The sequence below is a fragment of the Protopterus annectens genome, chromosome 12.part0 (genome assembly GCF_019279795.1).
Source record: "Protopterus annectens isolate FY-2018-M chromosome 12.part0, PAN1.0, whole genome shotgun sequence".
Lineage (NCBI taxonomy): Eukaryota > Metazoa > Chordata > Ceratodontiformes > Protopteridae > Protopterus > Protopterus annectens.
Window position 1 is genome coordinate 165,289,609 of NC_056746.1, and position 27,310 is coordinate 165,316,918.

The following is a 27,310-nucleotide window of genomic DNA, read 5'->3' on the forward strand; positions in this document are numbered from 1 at the left end:
CGATCAAGGCGGGGTCTGAGATCGCTTTGTATGCCAGCCAGAGGTCACCTCTTAGGAGTCTGTGTGAGACTGAGTAGACCCTGCCCATCTGTGTTGGGTAGATGTTTGAGGCCCTAGATTCTCCTGGTGAGGAACCTCTGTGGTCTCTCCAGCTGTTGCATGTGCTTTGTGAGGTACATGGCAAAAGAGGCATTGTAGTCAATAATAGGGTCATAGGTGTGTACTAGGCCAATGGCTCTGGAGCCTTTACAAGGCTAGCCCATTGAAGTGCCCTGGCATTATGCTGCCGTTAGTTTCCAGTGTGTCTATCGGAGCCACTGGAGTGATCCCCGGGGTGAACTTTCTATTTCTCATCCACTCATCAAGATTTCTCTTGACAAGGATCAGTAAGGTGCTCTGCTTGATGTATATGGGAAGTCTGTTCCAGAGCATTGGCAGTCTCTGGGTTATGAACCTGTTCCTCCAGCATGTTCTGTTTGATTGTGGTAATGAGGTTGAGGTCCCTGGAGCATGTGGTGCGGAGGGATTGGGATTTCTTTAGATGTAACACTTCTAATAGGGCTGGGTCAGACATGGCTTTGTAAGTTGAGCAGAGATAGCCTCTTAAACGACAGAGAAAAGCTGCATTTTTTTTGTCTGTCCATGTAGGGCATGTGTTTAAGGTCTAGGATCCTCTTCGTGAGGTACTTTTGTGGCCTTTCCAGCTGTTGCAGGTGTTAAGTGAAGTGCATGCCAAATGGGGCATTATACTCTTTGGTCTAATGAGGGAAGAGTAGAGAGAGATGATCATCTTTCTTCCTGGATGCAAAACCCTTGGTAATGAGATGTGCCACATAGGACTTTCTGACCACAGTGGCAATGTGGTGGTCGGAGAGGTTGCTGTCAACCTGTATCCCCAGATCTCATGTAATGCCTTCAGTGGGCTACCATCACTGTGGTAATTAGTGGGAACTGAATTTTTACCAAAGGGAATGATGACGCATTTTTTGACGTTAAGCTTAAGGCAATGGTTTCGACATCAGTCGTTGGTCTCGGTGAGGCCTTTCCTGTTGTATGTCTACATCACTTGGGGAGTTAATAATGGCTCCCAGCTTGCAATAGTCCATGAACTTGGTCAGCCAGAGTCCCTCTGTGTTGGCCTGGACATCTGGGAAGTAGATGCCAAACAGGAGAGGACCCAGGACCGATCCCTGTGGGACTCCACTCGTGACTGGTTGGCAGTCTGACTTGGAATCTGCTCCTTTCACACTGTGCGTTCTATCTGTGAGCCAATTTGCAACCCACCTAGTGATATAGGGGTTGATGTCTAGTTTGGCGAGTCTATCAATAATTCCTGAGCTGGGAATGGTATCATAGGCCTTGGCCAGATCGAGGTAGGCTGTATGAATTGCCTTGCCCTCATCCACAGCACTGGTGACCTGACTCAAAGAAGTCAACCAGGTTGAGCAGGCATGATCTACCCTTCACAAAACCAAATTGCATGGAATCCAGAGTTTGGAGATTCCCTATATTCTTGTTAATTAGGTCCATGATGATGTGCTCCATAGCCTTGCATATCAGACTTGTCAGGCTAATGGGGCGATAATTCCCAGGGTCTGTAGTTGCTCCCTCTTTATGGAGAGGGATTGAGAGTCTTGGGACATGGTTTGGGACCTATAGCAGACTATGACCTGAATTGCCATCTTACTCACTGTTAGTTGAACCTGAAGTATCTCTGATGCGTTATGCTGGGCTGCTAGGCTGGAGGTGTGCATATCCTTTATGAATATGGAGATGCCACCGCCTTTGGAGCTTCAATCCATTTTCTGTGGCCGAAAGGTGTGGAATGAGTTATAGCCTGGTAGGGCAAGTGTGCTTTCTGCTGCTTTAAACCAGGTCTCCGTTACAGCACAAATGTCGATGTTCTCCATTTTGAGGAGTCCTTCGAGCGAGTGCATCTTGAGATTTAAACTTCTAGCATTGAGCATCATGACCCTCTGATTGCATTTATTTATAGCTGTTACCTGTGGTAATTTTGGTCTTTGGACCACCGCCTAAAAAAGGCACTATAGGGGTGGCAAGAGCGTTGGCCAGTATCTGGAAATCTAGGGATGTCAAATCATCGAGGTCTGTCAATCATGTCATCCCAAGCAGATGGGATACTGGACCCCCTTAGAATGACACCAGTCCAGGGAGGTAGTCTCGGGTCATTCATACCTACATGGACAATGACAGAGTCATACGTGTACTTGTGGAGTGACCTGACTGTGTGTGTTATGTGTTGGATTCTGGCACCTGACCGACATCTGACTTTTGTTACCCTTTCCTTATTCAACCTAGTAAGTGGGACTTCAGTGTGCCTTACTATCGAGTCAGCTGTGATTAGTGTATTGGGCAAGCTATTTTGCCTTAGGGGCTTAGGTTGAGGGGCACACTGTGTAGGTGAGCTATGTGTCTTGTGATTTATGCTGTGTTGTGGTGGTAGAGTGCGTTTCGTATTTGGAGGTCTCTGCTGTTTGGGTCGATTTCTATTGAGAGCCTCCAGGAAGGTGGGTGTGTGGTTTGTGTTTTTCTGAGAGAGCTGTGATGGTGTGTTATAGCTTTCCAGGTGGTGTGGTGCAGGTGTTGACCACCTCTTCTTGACCAGCTATTCCGGTCTTGGCTGTCGAGTGCATGTCTTCCAGTTTTGATATACAAGTGCATCTCTCACAAGTCTGTGTGTTGGGAGGTTAGAGCAGAGGATTGTCTGTGTACATGAGGCAGTTGCTGCACTGCCTCAGAATGCCCAAGTTCACCAGGTTAATAGGAGAAAGCACAGAGAGCTGACCTTTAGACATGCCAGGAGGGGTGGTCATTAAGTATTGGAGCCGATTCCTTATAGGACATTTAGTGCTGTTAGCACTTGTGCTAAAATAATTGCTACAAGAAACCAGATTAAGTGCTAGGCAAATAAGATAATTAAGTGCAAGTGAGAAGAAAGCTAGTAAGACCCAAGGGAAAAATTGAAGAGTAGACTTTCTGACACCGGTAATACGTAGCTTAGTGGTGCTGCATGATGTGCAAAACTGCACAAACACAGGCTTTTAAAGCAGAAAGTTGAAAGTGAGCTAGAAACTATCCCTGTTGTGGTAGATGGGCTTACCACTCCCACTGATAAGCTGAGAGCCTTCCCTCTAACACAATGGTCTGGGGAACTCAAACTGCAATACAGTCCTGAATACAGCAAGTCTTTCTCTGGACTACTCTAGTAACAGGAAAGGTGGGAAAACAAGCTAGAACTTTTACTACAACAGTAGCAAACGAGCAAACCTGATTTAAACAAATTAACCAAAAAAAAGCTCAAAAACTGAGCCCTGTTACAGCAGTCTTCAATTAGACAAGCTCCAGCTGCACACTCCTGCCACTAGGGTGCAGGGGAACCTTCTCCAAAACAAAGATTTCCTGGATTAATGCTCCAGTTATAAAACAAAGCTAGATTCAGCAGGTCTGAATTTAGTCTATGCTACATCAAACAAGGTGCACCAATTTCAGAAAGAAACAGTTCAAATAAGCAGGCGCAATAAGCCTTTAACCAGAAATTCCCAGCTCAGAAGGGCATATTCTACCCTCTCCTCCCAGAAGAGTTCAGACCACAAACCTTCTTAATGTAAAACAGCTGGCGTGAAGCCCACGTGCTTAAACCAAAAGGCTTTAGAATAACAGTTACAATTTAATCAGGCTACTAGCAAGCAGTAATAAATGCAGCACAATAACTGCAATTGAGTACTTTTAGGAGTAGGCAGCTGAAGCAAACTACAGTAATAAAGTAGGAAGAAACACAAATAACAGTAAAAGCAGATGAATAAAGTGCAGTTTTTTTTTGGTTGTGGGAAGGGATAAACACGATAATCTAAGATTGATAAACTAAGGAGGTGGGCCTTCCCAAATGATCTCTCTCTACTCAGTAGAATAAGCTGATGAGATGGGACTGGGTGGAGTGTCCAAAGTGAGATTTACAGTAGGGGTGGGCAACTCAAAAGCCACCAAGTTTAATAACACATCAAGTACTGTGTGGGTAGATGGGGAACTCTTAAAACTCCAGAACAGAAAACTTAAAGCAAAACAAATGTAATACTAGAGTAAGATACAAAATAGAAGTGATCAAACCTTAAATAAAGCGCTTCAAATCAAAATTAAATGCAGAGAGGAGTGATACTCGGAACAATGTAGACCACACAAACACTTCAAATAACTCTAATAATGGGTCTTGTAAGGGAAGAATACAGGGATGTTATGACCTCCTTGTCCTTTACTAATGAGGTGGGCCATGTAGAAAGCCTTCCGTACAACTGAGGCAATATGGTGGTCAGAATTCAGTTTGCTATCAACCTGGTTGCCCAAGTCCCTCACGACTAATTGCATGCTTAGGACCTTGTTATTAATGGGATAATTTGTAGAGACCGCACTCTCCCCAAAGGGGATGATGATGATCCATTTTTGGCATTCAGTTAGGCCATGTTTCTGGCACCAGTCATTTGTTTGGGTGAGACCCTCTTGGAGGATATCCACATCAGTAGGGGAATTGATGACTGTGCCCAGCTTGCAGTAATCTGCAAACTTGGTCAGCCAGAGCCCACCAGTTTTGGCCTGCACCTCAGAAAAGTATATCCCAAACAGAGGTCTAATTCTGATCCCTGGGGTACACCGCTCCGTTACAGGTCTACTGCTTGAGGTGGCGTCCCTTATTTTGACTAGGTGGGTTCTGTCAGTGAGTCAGTTTTCTACCCATCTGTTAACATATGGATTGATGCCTAGTTGAGAAAGTTTGTTATACCTGAGTGGGAAATAGTATCGAAGGCTTTGGCCAGGTCAAGGTAGGTGGTGTGCACAGTCTTCCCCTCGTCCATGGCTTTGGTGACTGTCTTTAAGAAGTTGACCAAATTTAACAGGCATGACCTCCCCTTGACAAAACCAAACTGTGTGGGATCTGGTGTTTGGAGGTTGTCAGTGTCCTTGTTAATGAGGTCCATGATCCACTCCATGGCTTTGCAGATCAGGCTACTTAGACTGATGGGTGTATAATTTCCTGGATTGGTAGACGCTCCACCTTTGTGCAAAGGGTTGACAGTGGCTGACCTCTACTCGGCAGGGACAAATCCTGTACTCTGGCTTTGGTTGAATAGAGTGCCTAATGGTGCTGTAAGTTCCTGCCTGAGTTCATGTAGGATGCAGCCTGGGATGTTATCGATTACAATTGGAGGCTGTATTATTTGCCTTTGAGAGGGCAGTGATGACTTGCTCCCTAGCTATAATGGGAGGGGACAGGTGCCGGGGATGTCCTGATTTACTGATGGGTGGGACAGAGGGTTGAAATTTCCACTCAACCTGTCTGCCAGCAGGTTGGCTATATCTACGGCATTTCTGTATGTGGTGTCCTTGACAACCAGTTCTGAGCAGATCTGAGTGCTTCCTTTGAGATTGCGGACATATGTGAAGAAGGCCTTTTGATTGTCTTTAGTAGGTTATGGCCAGTTTTGGACTCTGTTTGCTTTGGAGGATTTCATTAGTGCTCTTATTTTCTTGTTCAGGCTAAGGAGAGAGTGCTTCCAATTAGGCACCTGCTGTTTCTTGGTCCTGGACAGCAAATTGTTCCTTTTATTATAGAGTTTATTTATTGGAGGTGTCCACCAGACAGGTTTACTCTTCCTTGAAGAGGAGGATTTTGTCCTGTCAGGTATTCCTGATTCAATGCATCTCTATAAATGCTTGTATAGTACTTTGTTGTAGGTTTGGACATGTGTGCCATTTCCTTGTGGAAGGGGAGGGGGCTGTGAAGCTGTTTATACCTTCCCTCAGGAGGTTGTAATCAGCTTTGGAGAAGTTTTTAGACCCTAGCTGGGGGGGTCGGGGGAGATGATGGCTTCAAACGTGACCTCTTTGTGGTCAGATCTTACCAGGGAGTATGGCATTGTAGGGTTGCTGCAGTGGTTACTCTTGTTGGTTAATAACAAGTCCAAGATATTTTCACCCATTGTGGGGGTGTCTACCAGTTGTTCCAAAGCATTTGCATTGACAAAATCAAGGAAGCTCTGGGCATTTGTGTTTTGACATGAGTAGTTCTTTCAGTCTAAAGTTGGATAGTTAAAGTCGTCCAGGATCAGGGTAAAGAGTTGAAGTTTGATAGATTCGAGGAGGCCTGATAGGCGGAGTGGGCATCTTGAGTTAAAGTTGGGGGCCTGTAGCTAGCTATGATTTGAATAGGGGTATTTTCAATGGTTAACTGCACCTGAAGTCTCCTGTGAGTCATACTGATTGACCAGCCTGATATGTCTCTCTCTCTCCCTATATATATATATATATATATATATATATATATATATATATATATATATATATATATATATATAAATAATATGAATGATCATATATAGCAACACCAGCTCCTTTTGCTTTGCTGCCCACGGTTTGGGGTCTCAATGTATGATAGGATGAGTAACATGGTATAGCTGGGGTGCTCTCCGCAGCTTGGAACCAGGTTTCTATGACTGCACAAATGTCCGCATCCTCCAGGGTTGAGTGCTTACAATTTAGTGCAGTTTCATGTTTAGACTCCTAGCATTTAGCAGCATGACCTTTTAATTTGGTGTGCAGGGTTGTGCACAGTGCAGTTGTTGCACGTCTATGCTGGATATAGAGGCTGCTGTTCCTTATGGTCTGTAGGAGAAGACGTCAAGCTCTTCCAACAGCTAGTGAAGTAAGGGGACTGTGATGACACCTGTTCCAAAAAAAAAAAAAAATATCATAGCACATGTCGTGTTGACACACTTTGGTCCAGTTGGATATACATCATGATTGCATTGTTGTTATCCGTCTTTGTTGACATGACAGTCCAAATTTGGCTAATATTCTGTACATATTTTCATTTTAGACTGTTTGGATAGCTGTGGTTCTTTACCTCCATCCTGCACATTCCTATATTGCTTTTCCTTTGTTCTTACCCCTGCTTGCCCCACATTTCACACTTTCCTATCTACCTCATGTTAACACTTTTAAGGTGGTGAAAAAATAGAATCCTACACCACACACACAAGTAAAGACAAAGAAAAATTGTGGAGCTCTTCACTTTTTGGCTTCTGTGTTTGCATGGAGTTTGGCATTCTGCATCAATGCCAAGCAACTATGAATGGCTCGTGCTGCTTAAACATGCTGTGCAACGGTAACACACAGTGAATGTAGAATAAAAAAGTATGTCATTGTAGTATAAATACACATTTAAAACAATTACAGTGCAATGGAAAAGTATTTGCTCCCTTCCTGATTTCTTATTTTTTTGCATGCCTGTCGCACTTTAATGTTTCAGATCATTAAAACCAATATACATTTTAGACAAAGATAACCCAAGTAAACACAAAATGCAATTTTTAAGTGATGATATTATTTATTAAGGGGAAAAAAAAGTTATCCAAACCTACATGGCCCTATGTGAAAAAGTAATTGCCCCTAAACCTAATAACTGGTTATGCCACCCTTGGCAGCAACAGCTGAAATCAAGCACTTGCAATAACTGGCAATAAGTCTTTCACATCACTTATGAGGAATTTTGGCCAACTCTTCTTTGCAGAATTGTTTTAATTCAGCCATATTAGAGGGTTCTGAGCATGAACTGCCTTTTTAAGGTCATGCCACAGCATCTCAATTGGATTCAAGTCCGGACTTTGACTAGGCCACTCCAAAACCTTTAAATTTGTTTTTGTAAGCCATTCAGATGTGGATTTGGTGTGTTTTGGATCATTTTCCTGCTGCAGAACCCAAGTGCACTTCAGCTTGAGGTCACAAACTGATGGCTGGACATTCTCCTTCAGGATTTTTGGTAGAGAGCAGAATTCATGGTTCCATCAATCACAAGTCATCCAGGTCCAGAAGCAGCAAAGCAGCCCCAGACCATCACACTACCACCATGTTTGACTGTTGGCATGATGATCTTTTTCTGAAATGCTGTGTTAACTTTTATGCCAGATGTAATGAGACGCACACCTCCCAAAAAGTTCAACTTTTGTTTCATCAGTCCACAGAATATTTTCCCAAAAGTCTTTGGGATCATCAAGATGTTTTTTGGCAAAAGTGAGACAATCCTTTGTTCTTTTTGGTCAGCAGTGGTTTTCGTCTTGGAACTCTGCCATGCATGCCATTTTTGCTCAGTCTTTCTTATGGTTGAGTCATGAACACTGACCTTAACTGAGGCAGGTGAGACCTGCAATTCTCTAGATGTTCTGGGTTCTTTTGTGCCGTCTTGGATGAATCATTGCTGCGCTCTTGGGGTAATTGTAGGCTGGCAACTCCTGGGAAGGTTTACCACTGTTCCATGTTTTTTTTCCATTTGTGAATAATGGCTCTCTCAGTGGTTCGCTGGAGTCTCAAAGCTTTAGAAATGGCTTTGTAACCTTTTCCATACCGATAGATGTCAATTACTTTGTCATCTGTTCCGGAACTTCTTTAGATCATGGCATGATGTCTCCCTTTTTGGATCTTTTGGCCTACTTCACTTTGACTGACAGGTTCTGTTTAAGTTATCTCTTGGTTCAACAGGTCTGGCACTAATCAGGCCTGGGTGTGGCTAGTGAAGTTGAACTCTGCTTTCCCAAAAATGTGATTTCATGATTTAACAAAGGGGGCAATTACTTTTTCACATAGGATCATCTAGGTTTGGATAGCTTTTTTTTCCTTAATAAATAAAATCAACACTTAAAAACTGAGTTTTGTGTTTACTTGGGTTATCTTTGTCTAATATTTAGATTTGTTTGATCTGAAACATTTAAGTGTGATGAACATGCAAAGAAATCAGGAAGGGGGCAAATACTTTTTCATTGCACTGTAGATATACCTGGATTCAAACCCTATATCATCTGGGCTCCAAAAGAAATATGTCCACAAATTCACACCTGCTGCCACAGAGTCGGCTAAGCAGCAGGTGTGTGTAATATACTCGGTATTCAGAACTCTCATAATTTTCTCTGTGAGGTTCGCGTTTGCTTGCTGCTTAACTGCAAGCAAACACGGAAAGCAGTATAAATGAGCATCTCCTCATAGTAAACACTTCACCATTATTCTCACAAAACAGCTGCTTGGCGGTGCACGATTGAAAGTTTACATTAGTATGTATTACTTATGTTTATTGACCATTTAATTTTCATGCCAAGAAAGTACATGTAAAAGCAAACAAGGGGAAGACACTTTTTAAGAAAAGAACACACATTTACACTGCAGCTGTCATTTACCTCTCCCGAATGTACTGCAAACTTGAACTCTTAGTACTTGTTCAAAAATTTAGGAACTACACTACAGAAATAAAAAATGCTTTCCTGTATATCATGCACATTTTTATAATGACAATATACATACAGATTTTCCAATAATGGTAGTAATGTTGACAGCTGTTTGCGTATAGTTTGTAAAGCTGTCTCTTAATGTATACTTGCTCATTGGAAGCACAACAGCAAATACTAAACATTGCACACTCATCAATCTGGTAACATTCAGAACTTTAATATCTTGACAGTTGTACATGGCTAGCTATCCATTCCAGACAGGCCTCCCAGCATCTTCTCTCAAGCATCCAGTGATGAAGTCATCCATTGTAAAGTGTACTGTAGCCTTGTAAAAGTCTGACTTTAACATGGTGTTTGCGTAAAGTACTGATTTCTCTAGTCCTTGTACTTGGGTGGGGGTTTTGTTCTCACTGCAGTCTGTGTGTGTGTGTGTATATCTGTCTGTCTGTATTATCAGAGCATACTTGCGTATCCTGCAGTCACCATTTGAAAACATTAGTAATCCATGGGATTCTGAGTTGGACATGCCTACCCATCCATTTGATGCAGGGCTCCCAACATCTTCTCTCAAACATCCAATGATGAAGTCATCACTATAGTGTCCTGCAGCCTTGTAAGAAGCAGACTTGTGCCTTGGCACTTGTACTGAGTTTTCTAGTCTGTTTACTTTTAAGTACTGGTGCTGTCCTCGCTGCAGTCAGCTGATTTGTGTGTGTGTGTGTGTGTGTGTTCACTTGCTTGAAGTTAGAGAGAGCATTTTACACCAGCATATCGGACATGGATATTACCATCTTCCTCTCACCAGACTCTGCTGATGTCTTCAGCTATAGCTGTCTCTCCAGCATGTTCCATTAATGTCACCGACTAGGTTAAGATCCCTAGAGTGAGTGACTCTTGTGCCATTAGATTTGTGGATGTGCAGCATTTCCATCAGGGCAGGGTCTGAGACTTTGTCTGTAGGCCAGGCACAAGTTGCCTCACCCTATATGATACAGAGTGCAGTGACAAGACACTTTTAGTCTATTTACGTACGTCATGGCATGGTTTGTAGACCATGTATTTTCTTGTTGAGAAACCCCTATGGTCTGTCCAACTGCTGCAGTTGTCTGGTGAGGTACATGCAAAAGGGAACATTGTGCATTGTGTTCTGATGAGGATCAAGTACAGTGGTGGTAGACCACTGTATCTAGGTCAGAGGATGTTATGAGGTGCATGATGTAGAAGGCTTTCCTTACAACTGTGGAAGCTTGGTGGTCGAAGTTCAGATTGCTGTCTACCTGTGTTCCCAGGGCATGCACCACTGGGTTTGAGCTTACGGGGGTGTTGTCAATGCTGTAATTAGCAGGGAATTCCACTTTGCAAAAAACAAAACTAATGGCACTGTTCTGAGTTTATTTTCAGACAGTGTGGCTTTAGCACCAGGCATTTTTCTGTGTTGGTTCCTCCTGTAATATGTTTACATTAGTGGATTCAGTGATTGCACCCAGTTTGCAATCCTCAGCAAATCTGGTAAGCCAAAAACTGTATACTTTAGTCTGGACTTATGAGAAATAGATTCCAGTGGGAAGAGGCCAGCACAGATCCTTGTTGTCACCATTGATGACAGCTCTACTGATAGAGGTTGAATCACCGACTTGGACAGTATGTGTTCTGTCAGTGAGCCAATTGGCTAATCAACTAGTGATGTAAGGGTTAATCCTCAGCTAGGAGTGTTTCCCAATAATACCCGAGTGAGGGATTGTGTCAAAACCCTTGGCCAGATCAAAATGGGCAGTATGCACTGTCTTATCTTTATCTAGCGCTTTGGTGACTTTCTCAAAGTCTACTAGGTTTGATAAGCGTGATCTACCCTTAACGAGCCAAACTGGGTTGGTTCTAGAGTTTGAAGGTCACCTGTGTACGTGTTGATAAATTCCACAATGATCCTTTCCATAGGGTTGGTTGATGCCCCCCTTTGTACAGGGGGATTACTACTGCTGCTGTTTTCCACGCCACTGGAATAAAGCCAGTTCTAAGGCTATGGTTAGGAGAACACTAATTTCATCCGCTAGGTCCTGTTTTAGATTGCATAGTAAGCAACCTGAGATGTTTGGTAACACTGAGGTTTTTAGCCTTGGAGAGCGCAAATATGACTTTGTCTAGAGATACTAGGCACAGAGCTGGTGTTAGTTATGCTTTGGGGTATGGCTGATGGGGGCAGAGAGATGAAGTTTGCTCTAAATTTGTCAGCTATCTGGTTGGCCATTTCCTCTGGTGCAGCTTCATGTTTAGACTCTTGATGTCAAGCAGCAGAACTTTGAGTTTCCCCTCTATTAGCTGTTATGTCAGAACTTGTTACTTTTACATTGCCTAACAAAGGCATTATGGGGTAGGTAAGTGCCTTTGCCAGTATCCGACAGCCCGGAGGACACTGATTTAGACTATCTCTGGAAAGCAGCATGGCTTGTTGACCATGTAAGCCCAGGCCTAGAGATACTGGATCCCCCTGGATTGCCACCAGAAGCTAAGCCAGTGGATGAAGTCTCAGTTTTGTTTATATTGTGGCATCATCCTGGGTGAAGGTAGACTGCTGCTTGGGGCTAGGGTCACACCTGCCTGGGGCGCGCATTCTGATAGTTCTGTCATGTCTCTCCATATAGTCTGGAAAGGTATGTTATGGAAACAAATGCACAACCCAGTGATAATGTAGACATCTCACCCCTGTGAGCAGACCAAGTGGTATGTGACCTATGTACTTGGCATGCAGAATGTCTACCATCATTTGCCCACAGTGGCGATGTAGCACAACTGCTGAGTATGTGCAGAATATCCACACCAAAGGCCATAATACTTCCATAGTTCACAGCCTTCATTATATCACTAACCGAGTACAATGCACCCTTCATGTAACTCCCTACACATCATCCAAGGACATGTAACTCTTGTGTACTACTTTTTCCAGTGTGAGCTCTCACATCTTATTGGCCATACCTAGGTATTCTTCTTGTTGCATAAACATTATTGTCTGGTGGTGCGGCACCCCAATCAAGATGTTATACCAGATGCATGTGTGATAACTGTTCCAGTGATGCACATAGCACATACTTGACTATTTGACAACATTTATGTTATGGGTTACATTTGTGACATATATGCCATGCTTATCTGTCAGCCTGGATTGGTCATAATTTCACATACAGGTATAGCAGTGTCTTTCCTAACACCTCCAGTAGATCTTGGTGTTGGGACAGTGTGCTTGATTACCCTCCTAGATTGCTGACTTATAATAGTTGTAGAAGTGTGTTATGCAATGCTATCTATGATCACTCAGTCACTTGTCAGAAACATAGGATTACTAGTGGTGGTATTCTGATATTGTCCGTGATTGTACATGCTTCTGTTTACTGTTGTCCATGAGCCTGTGTCCCACTTGGTGGAGACCTCTGCTGACATAGTCATATTCAAGCAACTCAATTTGCAGAGTTTCGCAATAGGCACATAACCACTATTGTATATGACATCCCTGATGTCCTCTCCATTGTTCTTGTCAGGATGCTTGTATCATAAAGACATCATCATTGTTATGTCCCCCTGTATGACAGTCATATAATATACATTTTCAGTGTGTGGTCTGTACTAAATCATTCCTGCTACAATTGTCTTCATTTACATGCCCTCATCTGCTGTACATTAAGATGTTTCAGCTGTCTTCTTTCCTTGCGTTTATTCCTACAGTTCATCTGTGTGTCCCTATTTATTTTATTTATTTTGCATTTGTTAACCGGTTTAGTCTGGCTGAGCTTTTGGCTCATTTTCAGTGGAGACCCAGGGAGAAAAGCTCCTCAGGACTAGAAAACAATTTGTTACTACTACGTTACTAAAATTTAATAATCAGCTATAGGATCTTACAAGCAGAGACCTGGAGAGAAAAAAAGCTCCTCAGGCAATTCAATTATACAGAGTGTTAACGATTGGCAGACAAGTATGTGAGTTGTTGCAAACAAGGTTTTAAACAATTAGCAGAAGAAAATGTGACTAGTTACAATATTTAAGCTGCTTAGAGCAAAATGAGTTAATAGTTAGGCAGATGCTTATTTAAAGTTGGTAGGATCTAGTTGTATAGGAGTTTGGAAACAAAGGAAAGTAAGAATGGCTAGTAGGAGATGTATAGGAGACGGACAAGACAGGTAGGTTGTTTTGAGACTGTAAGAATTAAGTGTGGTTGGAGATAGAGGAAGGGAAGAGGTAGAAGAGGCAGGGGAATAGTGTTAGAGATACATTGAGTGAGGTGGTGAAAGGATGGTGGTTGGCTACAGTGGCAAGACCACTTTGTTTTTAGTATTTCCTTGTGGCTAATTTGAAACTTTTGCTATGCTGGAGCGATTTTATGTCCAAGGGGAGTTGGTTCCAGGATGTAGCTGTGTTATAGTTATAGAGAAGGCAACCTATTTTGGTTTTGGGTTTGTAGATGTCTAATAATTCTTGATTTGAGCTGCCTAGTGTCCTAGCAGGGGAATATTTGGATATGATAGTGGAGAGGCTGGGGCAGGAGGAGGGTAGATAGAGTGGATGATTTGTAGTTGGTATAGTTGGAACAGCTGAGGGAATTCTAACCAGTCTAGGTGCTGTAGTGCTAATCAGTGGTGACTTGTAGGTTTGGTTAGCTGCAAATCTGGCGATCTTATTATAGGTAGTTTCAAGCTTGGAAATAAGTGTAGAATTTAGGTTTGTGAATATGTGGCAGCTGTACAGGAGTGTTGGGAGTAATAAAGCCTGGGAGAGAGTTATTCGGGCAGTGTTAGTTAAGTATTTCTTGCTACGGAAAAGGTGTCCAAGTTTCTGAGTTCTTTTTACTGAGTTAGTAATATGGAGAGCAAACTTAAGCTGATCATCTATTGTAACACCTAGCAGTTTAGTACTAGATTCAGTTGAGATGGTAGTGTTGTTGCAGGATAAGATGGTAAATGTACTTTTGAGTGTGGTGATGTTTTTAGGGAAGAAGAGTAGGAGCTTTTTTTTTTTTTTTTTGGATTAAGTATTAGTTTATCACTAAGCCAAGTCTCAGTGGTGTGGAAGGATGCCTGGGTAGTTGAGTGGAGGTCAGTTGGGTTGTCAGCAATGGTTATAACAGTTGTCATCAGCATATTGCACAAGAGATGACTGGGGACAAGAGGAGTAGAGCAAGTTGGTGAAAATATTAGCGTAGTGGTCCAAGTATACTTCCCTGTTCCCAGTCGGACCTTCCTGGTAAATAAATAATAAATGAATGGCAGTCCATGTACCGTTACGGATCATTTTACACAACTTTTGATTAATATGCCTGAAATGTGATTCCACAATAGTCTGTGTTTGGACTGTATACATTGCTGTATTATTAACCCTTGTAATCAGTGTGGCATTCCGTGCAATCATGCAGACCCCATTTGCCTGTAGGTAAATGGGTCTACATGTCTACTCCTGTCCGTGTTGCTTTACATAGTTTCTTAGCCGGCAACACTATTGCTAGTCACACAACTCCATTTGTTTAAATTTAAACTCGCTGGGTGGTATGAGTATGTAAATAGCACTGGTGTTCATTGCGCAAGCACGTAAACTCCATGTAGATTTTGCGCAAGGCCTACACAGTTTGAATCCCCAGGTAGGACATTTATTTGGATATGTTTATAAAGTCTGGCAACATTAAAAATGTTATGTAAAAAAACTGGAAGACTATTTCTGGCATTCAGGATTTAATGAATGTACTTGGTAAAGACCACAGTTTTGTATTAAAAAAAACTACTTATTAGAACGCTCCACCTTGATAGTACCAAGATTATGTGCAGGTAAGACCAGACATTAGTTCAACACAGCAGGCTTATTTTAGGAGGTCCTGTTGTAGATTGTGATTGTAATAGAACAATAGTTGTAAAAGCATACTGTACGTGTTACTCTAAAAAGATAGTTTATGTAGCTGTGTTTTTTATTTGGAGCATTCTGTGCAGAAGTGACAACTAGAATGTTGACAAAAAGGATAGTGGTGCATATTTATGCTATCAAAAATGATTTCTTATTTATGCTTTCTATGGTATGTAGTGGTTTAAAAAATGGAGTTGCCCATGAACATGGAGACCTAATAGCAGGTAATTACACCAATAGGCATGAGACGAGTGAAACAAAATGACAGTTATTGCAAGTGGATAACATTTCAGGATTAAATGGTGCAATTAACATAAATGTGTTTTTTCATGAAGCATGGAAATTATTGATGTAAAGTTTTGGTACGTGTTTGTGGATATCTGTATTTCTTTTTATAAATTGTGATGTCATGTTACTGTGAAACGTTGCCCATTAAAGGGAGTCCCTGCTGAAACTAATCTCTTCCCTCGAAGCTGCATTGAACCTTGCAAAGTCTTAACTGCTCCCATTTCGTAACCTTCACCGGCTGTGCCTTTCGTACAAAGAATTTCTCAAGCCTTTTTGGCCTAGGACAGGTAGCTGTCACACTGTCAGAAATGTGTACTCTCTTTAGCTGCCCCAAAACATTTTGGTTGATAAGATATTTCTTCATGGCTTCTCTTACTTGATTTCAAGGTCTTTCATGGCCCTTCAGTGCTTGTTGGGCTCTTCACTCCAACTCTCTTCAGTCCATTTGAATCTCCAGGAAGTGTCATCACACCTGACATGGACAAATCCTTGAACGTTTAAAAGAAAAAAAAACCTTCCATCTTTAGATGACTGACCACCAGTGCACCACTGCAGGTTGTAGGAGAAGGATGTCCCAGCATCTTGGAAATGAGTCATCATTGCCCTTGTAGTATTTTTAGGTAATCTGTATTTAGTTAAGCAACATGACAGTAGTCTGGTACATTTTAAAAGAAACTATGTATTCTGATATCCATTGGGCTACAAAGTCATGTGGGTTTCACAGCAGATGATCCCTTTTGTAAGTTCTATGTTGAACTAACACCCAAGTTCTCAAATTCTTCTCCTCAACTTTGTCGCAGTGATGATGAGCAAAGGATGTATTAACTTAATTGTGGCTGGATAGTATCCCTCTCACTTTTGACCATTTCCCCTGATAGCAAGGTATATCCTGAAACCCAGGCTACACAAAGCTAATGCTTTTCTCGTTGCTCTCCCTTTGTCACTTTATAAAGGTAGACATTTTCTCTTGTCTGTCTCCTTCAAACATATACCCCTCAGAATCTTATGAGTTGCTGACTTTTGGGATATTGCAGTTTCACCCTCCGAGGAAGAGTAACCCTGACTTGCATTTTTTTCAGACCCAATGGCTTGACTGATATGATTCTGATGATGGCTAAGTTAAATTTTTTCTTGGATATGGTGGTTTCTTTCATTGCCTCTGCAGAGTGCCCATCTACTAAGAAAGGTTACTGAGAGAAGTGGGCTCGCCTTTCTGTCTAGGCAGTCAAAGTGGATTTATACTATTTTCCAATTCACAAATTCTATCTGTCAGGAGTATTCAATTCCATTTTTAGTTTTCTATTAAGGTCCATCAGCCATCTGAATTTGACTTTTTGGACAAATTTGAATTTGCTTAACATCTTTGAACGTTTGCGGAACCTTTTTGTGCAAGACCATCTGGCTCAGACCCCTACTCCCAAACCTATTTTCTCCATGGGATATTTAATTTGTACTCCAGGAGCATGCTGTTCTGGCTCCTGAGCCTGCTGCTTTGTCAGACTTGAATTTCTTACCCACTCTGAAGAGGGTCTTGTAAAATATCACCACTGGTAAGAATCTAATAACTGCATCTGATTTTCCAGGGGGAAAGGTTGGTGCAGAGCATTGTCCCTTCCTTGATGACCTAATTTAAATCGATTTTACTTTCATTATTTCTAGAGGATTCTAACCATGTTGAATACCTTCTTCTCTGTATGGATGCCCATAGATAGTTTTAGTGTTTACATGAGTAGAACTTACTTGATCAGGAGTTGTCAGATTATTTTGTCTTTTACAGAGCATCTACTGGACAAGATTAAGCCTGCCATTTCCATGTGGTTAGAGAACTGCATTGCTTTTTGCTACCATAAACATGAGAAATCTTTACCCACAACCCCAAGAGCTCTTTCTTTTAGAGCAGTGATGTTGCCTTCATGGTGCTTTTACATAATGCCTCCAGATGTGCAAGGCAGCAAAATGGTGTTCTTTGAACATCTCTGCAATATTCTACAATCCAGGCAGCAGCTCCAGCTCCAGGTCTAGATCCTCTCTTTCAGGGTTGTTCTCATCAGGGATGAGCTTTTATAAGAGGTGCTGCTAAAGTAGTAACTGATTGCCAAAGATTACGTGTTATCAGGCAAAGTTATGGGTGTTTACTGTGATGGATATCTAAGAAGGATACATTTTAGTAATGTGCTCCCCCTCCATCCCCATTCTTTATTTTGTTCTTTGCTACCATTTTCATTTTATTTTCCTCCTGTTTGACCCTAATGTTAGAAATGAAGGCATGCAGGTTTTAACTGTGCCTGATGAGTTGGAGTGTGTATGGCACCTTCGGGAAGTGTTGATCTGCTGAGCAACACTACTAGCGCCTGCAACCAGGTCCTAGAAGTTACTGAAGGTGAAACTTGTTTGTACCATCATTATGTTAAGTCACTAAATGCTATTGCAACTTGTGTTTATCTTGGTCTGATTGCTCGGCAATAGGCGGAGTACTTTTCTTTACTATAAGTTGATTATTGCAGTGGACTGCTTTACTTCATAAAAGAATAACAGGTTTCTGTTTTTCTTTTTGTAGCATTCAGTAACCATGTCAAAAGCACAGAATAAAGACTCCTTGAAGGATAAACTTAAGGGGCTGCTTTGGTTTGCCCCACCCAAGTACAACCCTAAAACATCTGATGAAAAGTCTCTGGACATAATTATAACGGAAGAGGTGTTGAAGGTAAGTTGGTGGCTGCTTGTAGTTGCCTTGAGTCATACTGTGCCTCATCAGCAGATAAGAAGTAAACTAACCAATTGAAAATGCTGTTGTGTTACACTTTGGTAAGCCAGTTCGGCTGAGCTCGACCCATTGTTGTTGGTGTTTTGGGGAAGGTAAGTCTCCAGGACTCATTTATGGTGTATTCAGTAATATAAAAAAAATTAATGTATTGATTAAACATGTTGTAACACATGGAGTGCTGCAATTGCACTCCAAAGTCAAGGAAAAAGTGACTTGTCAAGTAGTTTCCTGATGTGAGAAAGATGCATAACAAGCTTTTGGTAAGCACATCTAACAGCTGTTATGCTCTAGTCTCATTCTAGAGCTTGGACAGCTTTCAAATTTGTAGAAGCTGAAAGGGTTTTACATCTTTGAAAGCCATGAAACGCTTTGTGCTGTCAGACAATGAGTAAAGGCTGAAAAATGACTTTGCTTATGGCTGGTTTGTCTGTGGCAGCACATAGGTTAATAGGTATGTACTAGGCTAATGGCCCTGGAGCCTTTACAAGCCTTGCCTGTAGAAGTCCCCTGGCATCATGCCACCCGACGTTTGTTCTCAGTGCTTCTCTCAAGTAGAGCCACTGGAGTGATCCCTGGGGCGAACTTGCTGTTACCCATCCACTCATCAAGATTTGTCTTATTTATTTAATTTATTTTATTTTACATTTGTTGACCAGGATAGTCCGACTGGATACATGTCCATTTTCAGCGGAGGCCCGGGGAGAAAACCTCCGGCATAAACAGATAAAATAAAAAAAAAATACAAAATAAATTATCCAGGTAAATAGAGTAGAAACAATATAGAGCTATTTATAAAGTATATGCAGACAATCATGAATAGACAAGTTCACAGGCTAAAAGTTACCCCTGTTTACAGGCCAGGGAACAAATAGACAGTAGCTAGATTACTAGTTTATTCAACATTCTTAATTGGAGTTAGCCAGGCTTATTACAGTGGCAAAGTCGGGTTAGTGTCAGGTGTTTAAGTTTGGTTTTAAACTGGTCTGTGGAAGAGAGCATTGTGATATCAGCTGGAAGTAAGTTCCAGACTCTACTTGTAGAGTTTGCGAATAGGACATCGTTAGTTTTGATGGTTTGAATTAATAGTTTATTTGAGAATCGAAGCAATCTTGGATTGTTATGGGGGGAGTGATTATGTTTCTAAGATTTGGGTTATCGAGAATTTTATTGGCTATAATCAGAAGGTTGTATTGGATTAGATTGGGTAGTTCAAGCCACCCAAGCTGTTTGAGGTTGATACAGTGGTGTGTTCTAAAAGGCAGGCCAGTGGCAAATCTGGCAATGTGATTATAACAGGTTGACAGTTTGTTGAACAGTCTTGTTTAGATTGGAGAAAAGGGGAGAAGTGTACAGTGTAGAAAGTAGATGAGAGCGAGCTGTAGCAATCTTGGCTGGAGGTGTTAGGAAGGCTTTTATTCTGTATAGTGACCCAAGTTTTTTATTGATGGTCTTGATGGTTTGATTTACTTGTAGGTCAAATTTTAGCTTGTTGTCATTGATGACACCTAGTTTTGTAGAGGGGTCATGGGAGATTATTGTGCAGTCTTTTGCATTTATAGTGAGGATAAAAGCAATAGACCCGTGTGTTTGGTGAGAATAGTAACATTTTAGTTTTTTTGGGGTTTAATAACAATCGACGATCAGAGAACCAGTTTTCCACAGTATTGAATGTGGACTGGGTAGCAGACCTCAAGTCTGAGGGAGATGTAGCTGAGCAAACCAGAGTGAAGTCATCAGCTATTGAATGCAGGTGACATTTGGGATGACAGTATGTAGGTCATTAATAAAGATGGAAAACAGTAGGGACCCTAGTATGTAGCCTTGTGGTATTCCAAGGGTATTTGGTAACAGGTTGGAGAGCTTCTTCTGCCAGAGAACAGTCTGCTGCCTCCCACTGAGGTAGGATGTAAACCATTATAGTCTAGCCCGAAAGTTTGCAGGGTGTCAATCAAAAGGTGATCGACCATGTCACATGCCTTGGATAGATCCAAGAAGAGAGCTGAGGATATGAATTGTTATTATTTATGGTATTGGTGAAGGCCAGTAGGGCTGAGGTCGTACTGTGGTGAGGTCGGAAGCCGTGTTGAGTATCAGCCATGAGGTGATTTGGGATTATATGGTGCATGAATTGTTTATGTATGCATTTTTCCATTATCTTTGCAAGTGGAGAAAGTGTGGCAATTAGTCTGTAATTGGAAAATTCAGTGGATAAACCTCCTTTATGTAGTGGGATTACGTAGAATGTTTTCCAAATGGTGGGGATTTTAGCCTCTGCTCTGGTGCAATTAATTAGTATTGATATTGGATAGGCGATGGCGTCGGCTAATATTTGTAGGTACTCTGCGGGGAGTTGGTCAGCGGAGAGTGTGGTAGGTTTTAATTGTTTGATCAAGGGCTGTATTAGAGCCGTGGACACTGGTGTAAGGATAAACGAGAGCTGGTTTTTGGAGGTGATACTGTCAGGGCCAGAAGATCTAGGAGGTAATTGATTAGCTAGGGCTGACTCCAAGTGTATGTTTAGTCCTTGGTAAGTATGCAGGGTCTGACTTACTTTGTAATTCAATTAAAACTGAGGTTACAGCAGTAGGAGAAGCTATATCTTTAGAACTAAAGTTATGGAATATAATTAGACTGTGTTTATATACTTATACAGGGTATTTGTGAGCTACAGGTAGAGGGCACAGAGTTTGAGTTTCAGGGCTATGAGTGGGAGAGTGGAATAAAACTACAGTGTTCAGGGATAAGTTCAGGGCTAGAAATAGTGTTATTGGCAATGGTGTTTAATTACAAAATAGACTATAGGTCGCTTTAGACCCAGGGCAGTGTTTTACAGAACAAAATTTAACAGTGCAGTAAAGGAAATTAACCTTGGCCACTCGTAGGATGTACTTCAGGTAGATAGTGTGTACTGGTTTCCAGGGTAGCTTCTTTCAGGCAGGAAGCTCTTATTTTAGATACTTTGAGGGGGGTATTCCTATTAGGATAAGCAGTGCTGCCAGCTGGGTCTGGAGGCACCGGACATTATTTATTCCTGTTTAAATTCAAGTACAAGTGGGATCTATGGATGAGAAATGGAACATTTACCCCAGGACTGTCTACCGCACTACTGATGGACAGAGACAGCTCCTAAATGCTTTATCCCATGCAATAGTCCCCGCAAATTATCTAAGTATGATCCCAGTTATTTACACTAGGGATAATATATATATTTATTGACCATGGGATGGTTAAGGCCAGTCTAACACCAAATGGGATAAGTTAATTGAAGCTCAAAAAGGGGAAATTGGCTAGGCTTAAAATGGCCTGCAAAGGCAGCTAGCCTAGTACTCAACTATGAACCTATATACAAAATGTTTGAAATAATACTATACCTTAGTTTTGTGATGTGTTTTACTGATTTACTCTGTTTATTTTTATTACTATGTTCCAGTGAGGTTCTCTGCTTGACATATATGGGAAGTCTGTTCCAGAGCATGGGCAGTCTCTGGGTGAGGAACCTGTCCCTCCAGCATGTTCTTTTGATCTCTGGAGCGTGTGGTGCAGAGAGATTGGGATTTCTTTAGATGAAGCTTTTCCTTTAGATGAAGCATTTCTAACAGAGCTGGGTCAGACATGGCTTTGTAAGTCAAGCAGAGATCGCCTCCTAAGTAGGCGATATGAGACAGAATACCTGGAGTCTTTTGAGTCTGTCCGTGTAGGACATGTGTTTAATGCCTAGGGTCCTCTTCGTGAGGTACGTCTGTGGCCTCTCCAGCTGTTGCAGGTGTCTAGTGAGGTACATGCCAAATGGGGCATTGTACTCTAATTGGTCTAATGAGGGAAGAGTTGAGGAGACACTGACCTTTTTCTTCCTGTATGCAAAACCCTTGGTAATGACATGTGCCACATATGACTTTCTGACTACAGTGGCAATGTGGTGGTCGAAGGAGAGGTTGCTGTCAGCCTGCATCCCCAGATCTCTAATGACTTCAGTGTTCAGTGGGCTCACATTGATGTGGTAATTAGTGGGAACCGAGTTTTTACCAAAGGAGATGACTATGCATTTTTTGGCGTTAAACTTAAGGCCATGATTTCAACACCAGTCATTGGTCTTGGTGAGGCCTTTCTGTAGGATGTCTGCATCCCTTGGGAGGTTAATGGCTCCCAGTTTGCAGTCGTCTGTGAACTTGGGCAGCCAGAGTCCCTTTGTGTTGGCCTGGACTAATGAGAAGTAGATGCCAAACAGGAGAGGAACCAGGACCGATCCCTGTGGGACTCCACTCATGACTGGTCAGCATTCTGACTTGGTGTCTGCTACTTTTACACTGTGTGTTCTATCTGTGAGCCAATTTGCAATCCACCTAATGATTATAGGGGTTGATGCCTAGTTTGGTGAATTTATCAGTAATTCTTGAGTGAGGAATGTTATCAAAGGCCTTGGCCAGATCGAGATAGGATGCACGCACTGCCTTACCTTCATCCACAGCCCTGATGACTGACTCAAAGAAGTCAACCAGGTTGAGCAGGCTTGATCTCCCTTTCACAAAGTCAAATTGCATGGGGTCTAGAGTTTGAAGATTTTCTATATCTTTATCGGGTCCATGATGATGCGCTCCATAGTTTTACATATCAGACTTGTCAGGCTAATGGGGTGATAATTCCCAGGGTCTGTAGTCGCTCCCCCTTTATGGAGAGGGATGACTATAGCAGTGCGCTGTTTGGTAGGGACAAAGCTTGAGGTAAGGCTGCGAGTGAACAGGGCACACAGATATGGTGCCAGTTCACTTTGTAGTTCATGCAGAATACACCGAGGGATATTATCGGGTCCCATGGAAGCTGTGTTCTTGGCCTTGGACAATGCAGCTTTAACCTGTGCTGCAGTAATGCTGAGTACTTGGCATTCTTTTAGTATTGTGATTGGTCCTTTGAGGCGGTAAAGTTGGCACTGAATCTGTTAGCCAGTATATTGGCACCATCTGTTGGCTCAATGTAGGAGGTAACATTGTGCAGTAACTCAGATCAAATCTGGGTATTGCCATGGAGGTTCTTGCTATAGAAGGCTTTGTGATTGTTTTTAGTGTCTGTCATAATTCTGCCGTCATAGCTGGCTTTAGAGGATTTGGTGAGGGATCTCAACTTTTTGTTGAGGCTAATAAGGGAGTTTTTCCAGTCTTTATTATTTTATAGGACCTCAAAGCAGTGAAACACTGAAATGTTTCATGTTCATACTCTTACACATTGCCTGTGTAAGCAATAGTGCATAGGAGCAATTCATGCTTCATGCACTGAAAGTAATTGACTTGGTTTCTGTTATACGCTCTTGACATAGATACCAAAAATTTCACCTGTTGGGCTTTGCTTCATTCCAGTCCACTCGAGATGAATTTCTTGACATCCATATCGTAAAAACATTATAAGATGGGTATGCTGAGAAACCCTATCAAAATCCTGTCTGTAGTGCATAGAGCACCTCAATTACTTCCCCAAATTGGTGAAAAGGCAGGCTTGTTAAACAGAACCTCAGCACTTCAATCACTAGCTTTTGCTTTGTGGTGCTCAACAGTTAGTAAATAAACTTTTCTGGAAACATGAAACACTTCAGTCAAAACTTTTTGTTTTTGCAAGTCTAGATAAGTGTTTGCTGGCTTACTACTCTGGAGTAGCAGTTTATGTGCTGTGGCTTTCTAAGCTGTAAAACCTGTACCTCTATTATGCTGCCTTCTTTGCACTGCGTGCACAGAACTTTACCTGCACCTATGTACTACAAAAGTCAGAGTAAAAAAAAAAGTACAGAATTCTAATCAGGTTATTCTGAAACTAGCACAAGATGCTATGTATTCTCGAACATGGATGTCCAGATTCACTTTTTGAGCTTCACTTTTGAGGTGAATTTCTTGACATCGATGTCTCAAACATATGTTAATGTAAGCCAAGGGCATACAGTGCAGTTTCATGTGACCAAAGATAACTGGAAAGTTTTGTAAGAAATGGTAGCAAAATGTAACAAACTAATCTAAAATTTCAGAGTTCCAGAATGTGGGCATTTGATAGTGTGATAGGAAAATTGGAGTAGCAGAGCAGAGGTATGGAGCAAGTGAAGAATTCTGTTAGACATTGGAGTTTATTTTAAGAACTGAAAAGTAGCTGGTAGCAGTAAAAAAGAACAGTATCCTGTTCTTGGCAAACTGGATTAGTTTTGTAATAGAAATATACTTGAAGTAAAATACTGTATTCTACACACACAGCTTGTGTAAATGCACTCTTTATTTTATACAAGTCATGAAAAAGTATTTAAGCACTCCCCTTGCATATTTAGCAAGCAGTCAGTAGGAATCATACAAACTAGATGCAACAAAGTGTTTAATTAGGTTCATAGGTTCATACTAGGCTATCTGCCCTAGGGCATTTATAATCCTAGCCAGAGTGTGTTTGGCTTTCGCCACCCATTTTAAATTAATTTTGCTATGCCCTTTTTCGAGGTTAGTATACAGTGCCTCTGTCTAACAGTGACACAGAAGTGATATTAGGTAAACCTACGATCTCCCATCCACTCATCAAGATTCCTCTTGAAGAGAGTCAATGAGGGACTCTGCCTAACGTGGACTGGGATTTTATTCCAGAGTGAAGGGAGCCTCTGGGTTATGAATCTGTCCCTCCAGCATGTCCTATTTATTTCACTGCTGAGGTTCAAGTCTCTCTAGCGCGTAGCTCGATGGGATTTGGATTTTCTGAGGTGCAGCATGTCCATTAATTCCGGGTTGGACATGGCTTTATACGTCAGGCACAGATCGCCTCTGAGCAGGCGGTATGCCACTGAGTAGAGCTGGAGTTTCTTTAACCGGGCAGCATATGGCATCTGTTTGAGCCCTTTGATCCTCTTGGTGAGGTACTTTTGGGGTCTTTGCAGTTGCTGCAGGTGTCTGTGTCTGGTAAGGTACATCCCAAAAGGGGCATTGTACTCAATTATGGGCCTGATGAGGGATGAGTAAAGAGGCACGATGACCTCCCCTGATCTAGATGTGAATCCCTTCATGATTAGGTGGGCTATATAAAATGTTTTTCTAACCACTTTGGCCACGTTGTTGTCAAATGAGAGATTGCCATCAACTTGGGTCCCCAGGTCCTTAATTACTTCTTCTGTAATTAATGGATTACCACCTATGTGGTAATTTGTGGGCACTTTGTTTTTGCCAAAGGGGATGACTATATACTTTTTGGCGTTTAGCTTGAGGCCATGGCTCTGGCACCAGTTGTCTGTTTCTATGAGGCCCTTTTGGAGGATGCTTGTGTCGGCTGGAGAGTCGATTATGGCGCCCAGTTTGCAGTCATCTGCGAACTTGGTCAGCCACAGTCCTTCCGTGTTGGCCTGTACCGCCGAGAAATATATACCGAACAAGAGAGATCCCAGGACTGAGCTTTGTGGGACGCCACTTGTAACTGGTTTGGAGTGTGACATGGCTCCAGCAATTCTAACCATGTGGGTTCTGTCCTTGAGCCAGTTTGCAACCCATCTAGTGACATAGGGGTTTATATTTAAGCTGGTGAGCTTATCTATAATGCCCGAGTGGGGTATTGTATCGAACGCTTTTGCGAGGTCCAGGTAGGCTGTGTGGACCACCGTTCCCTCGTCAATGGCCTTGGTGACTGTTTCAAAGAAATCGACCAGGTTTAAGAGGCAGGATCTGCCCTTAACAAAGCCGAACTGGGTAGGATCCAGTGTCTGTAGGTCCCCAATATCTTTATTTATGAGGTCCATGATGATCCTTTCCATAGCTTTGCAGACCAAGCTAGTCAGGCTTATGGGGCGATAGTTTCCATGATCTGTTGAGGCACCACCTTTGTGGAGAGGGACCACTGTTGCTGTACACCACTCTTTGGGTACATATCCTGTAGTAAGGCTGAGATTGAACATTAGTTTTATGTTTGGGTTTAGCTCTTCTTGGAGTTCATGTAGGACGCAGCCCGGGACACCGTCTGGTCCCATTGATGCTGTGTTTTTTGCTTTGAGCATCTGAGATGTAAGGGGGGCAGCACTCTGCTGGGATAGATATTTGCCCTTTTGGTGGTGGAGGGGGGGGGGTTTGCGCTGAACCTGTCAGCTAGGATGTTGGCAATGTCTGAGGGTTCGGTGTATTTTTTGTTATTTTGGACTAATTCTGAGCATATCTGGGAATTCCCACCCAGGTTCCTAACATAACTATAGAAAGCCTTGTGATTATCCTTAGTGTCCTGTGCAATTTTTCTCTCGAAGCTCGCTTTAGACTATTTTATGAGTGCCCGTAGTTTTTTGCTAATACTGATCAGAGATGCCTTCCCTTTTTGGGATTTTGCTCTGTCATATAGTAGCCTCCTCCTTCTACTGTATAGTTTGTTTATGGCTGGGGTCCACCAGACAGGACGTCTGCCTTTGGAGGATTGGGTCTTGGTTTTATTTGGGATTGCATGATCCATGCATTCCTGAAGGTGTTCATAGAATGCGTTTATAAAGGATTCTGCGGTCTGGGACATATTTTCCATAGGCTCGGGGGCTTTGAAGGATTCCACCTCGGTTTTGAGGAGTGTGAAATTTGCTTTAGAGAAGTTTTTCACTGTGGTTTTCTGGGCAGAGGGTGGGGTCGGGATGTGTATATCCAGTGAGATTAGTTTATGGTCTGATCTTACCAGTGAGGGAACACTTCTGGTCTGGAGCATAGAGTCCCCGTGTTGGTGATGATCAGGTCCAGTATGTTTTCCCCTCTTGTGGGAGTGGTAACAAGTTGCTCCATAGCATTTGAGTTTGTAAATTCTAGGAACCTTTGGGCTAGGGTGTTGGAGCTAGAGTAATGCTCCCAGTCTGTTTGGGTAGTTGAAGTCACCCAATATAATGGTGTTTGGAGAGACCTTCATATTTTCCAGTGTTCTCAGGAAGGCCGAGTGGGGTTCCTGGGTTTGGGAGGGTGGTCTGTAGCAGGCTATAAGCTGGAAGGCAGTTTTACCCACTGTTAGTGGCACATGGATAGTTTCTGATGCTTCGTGCTGTGCCACCAACCTGGAGGTGTGGGTATCTTTGACAAATATTGATACTCCCCCTCCTTTTGTGGTTCGATCCAAGTTTTGGGGCCGAAAAGCATGGTATGAGGTA

At 42.2% G+C, this 27,310-nt stretch overlaps 1 protein-coding gene across 5 annotated transcripts in view; it reads left to right on the plus strand.

Moving 5' to 3' along the window:
• The window catches only part of TSC2 (TSC complex subunit 2), a 3,048,576-nt gene that overhangs the window by 11,058 nt on the left and 3,010,208 nt on the right, over positions 1-27,310 (plus strand). For all 5 annotated transcript variants that reach the window (XM_044089186.1, XM_044089187.1, XM_044089190.1 and 2 more), the window contains exon 2: positions 18,004-18,150. In XM_044089186.1, the coding sequence (XP_043945121.1) occupies positions 18,016-18,150 (135 nt within the window). In that variant the 5' untranslated portion in view covers positions 18,004-18,015. The remainder of the gene's footprint in view (positions 1-18,003; positions 18,151-27,310) is intronic.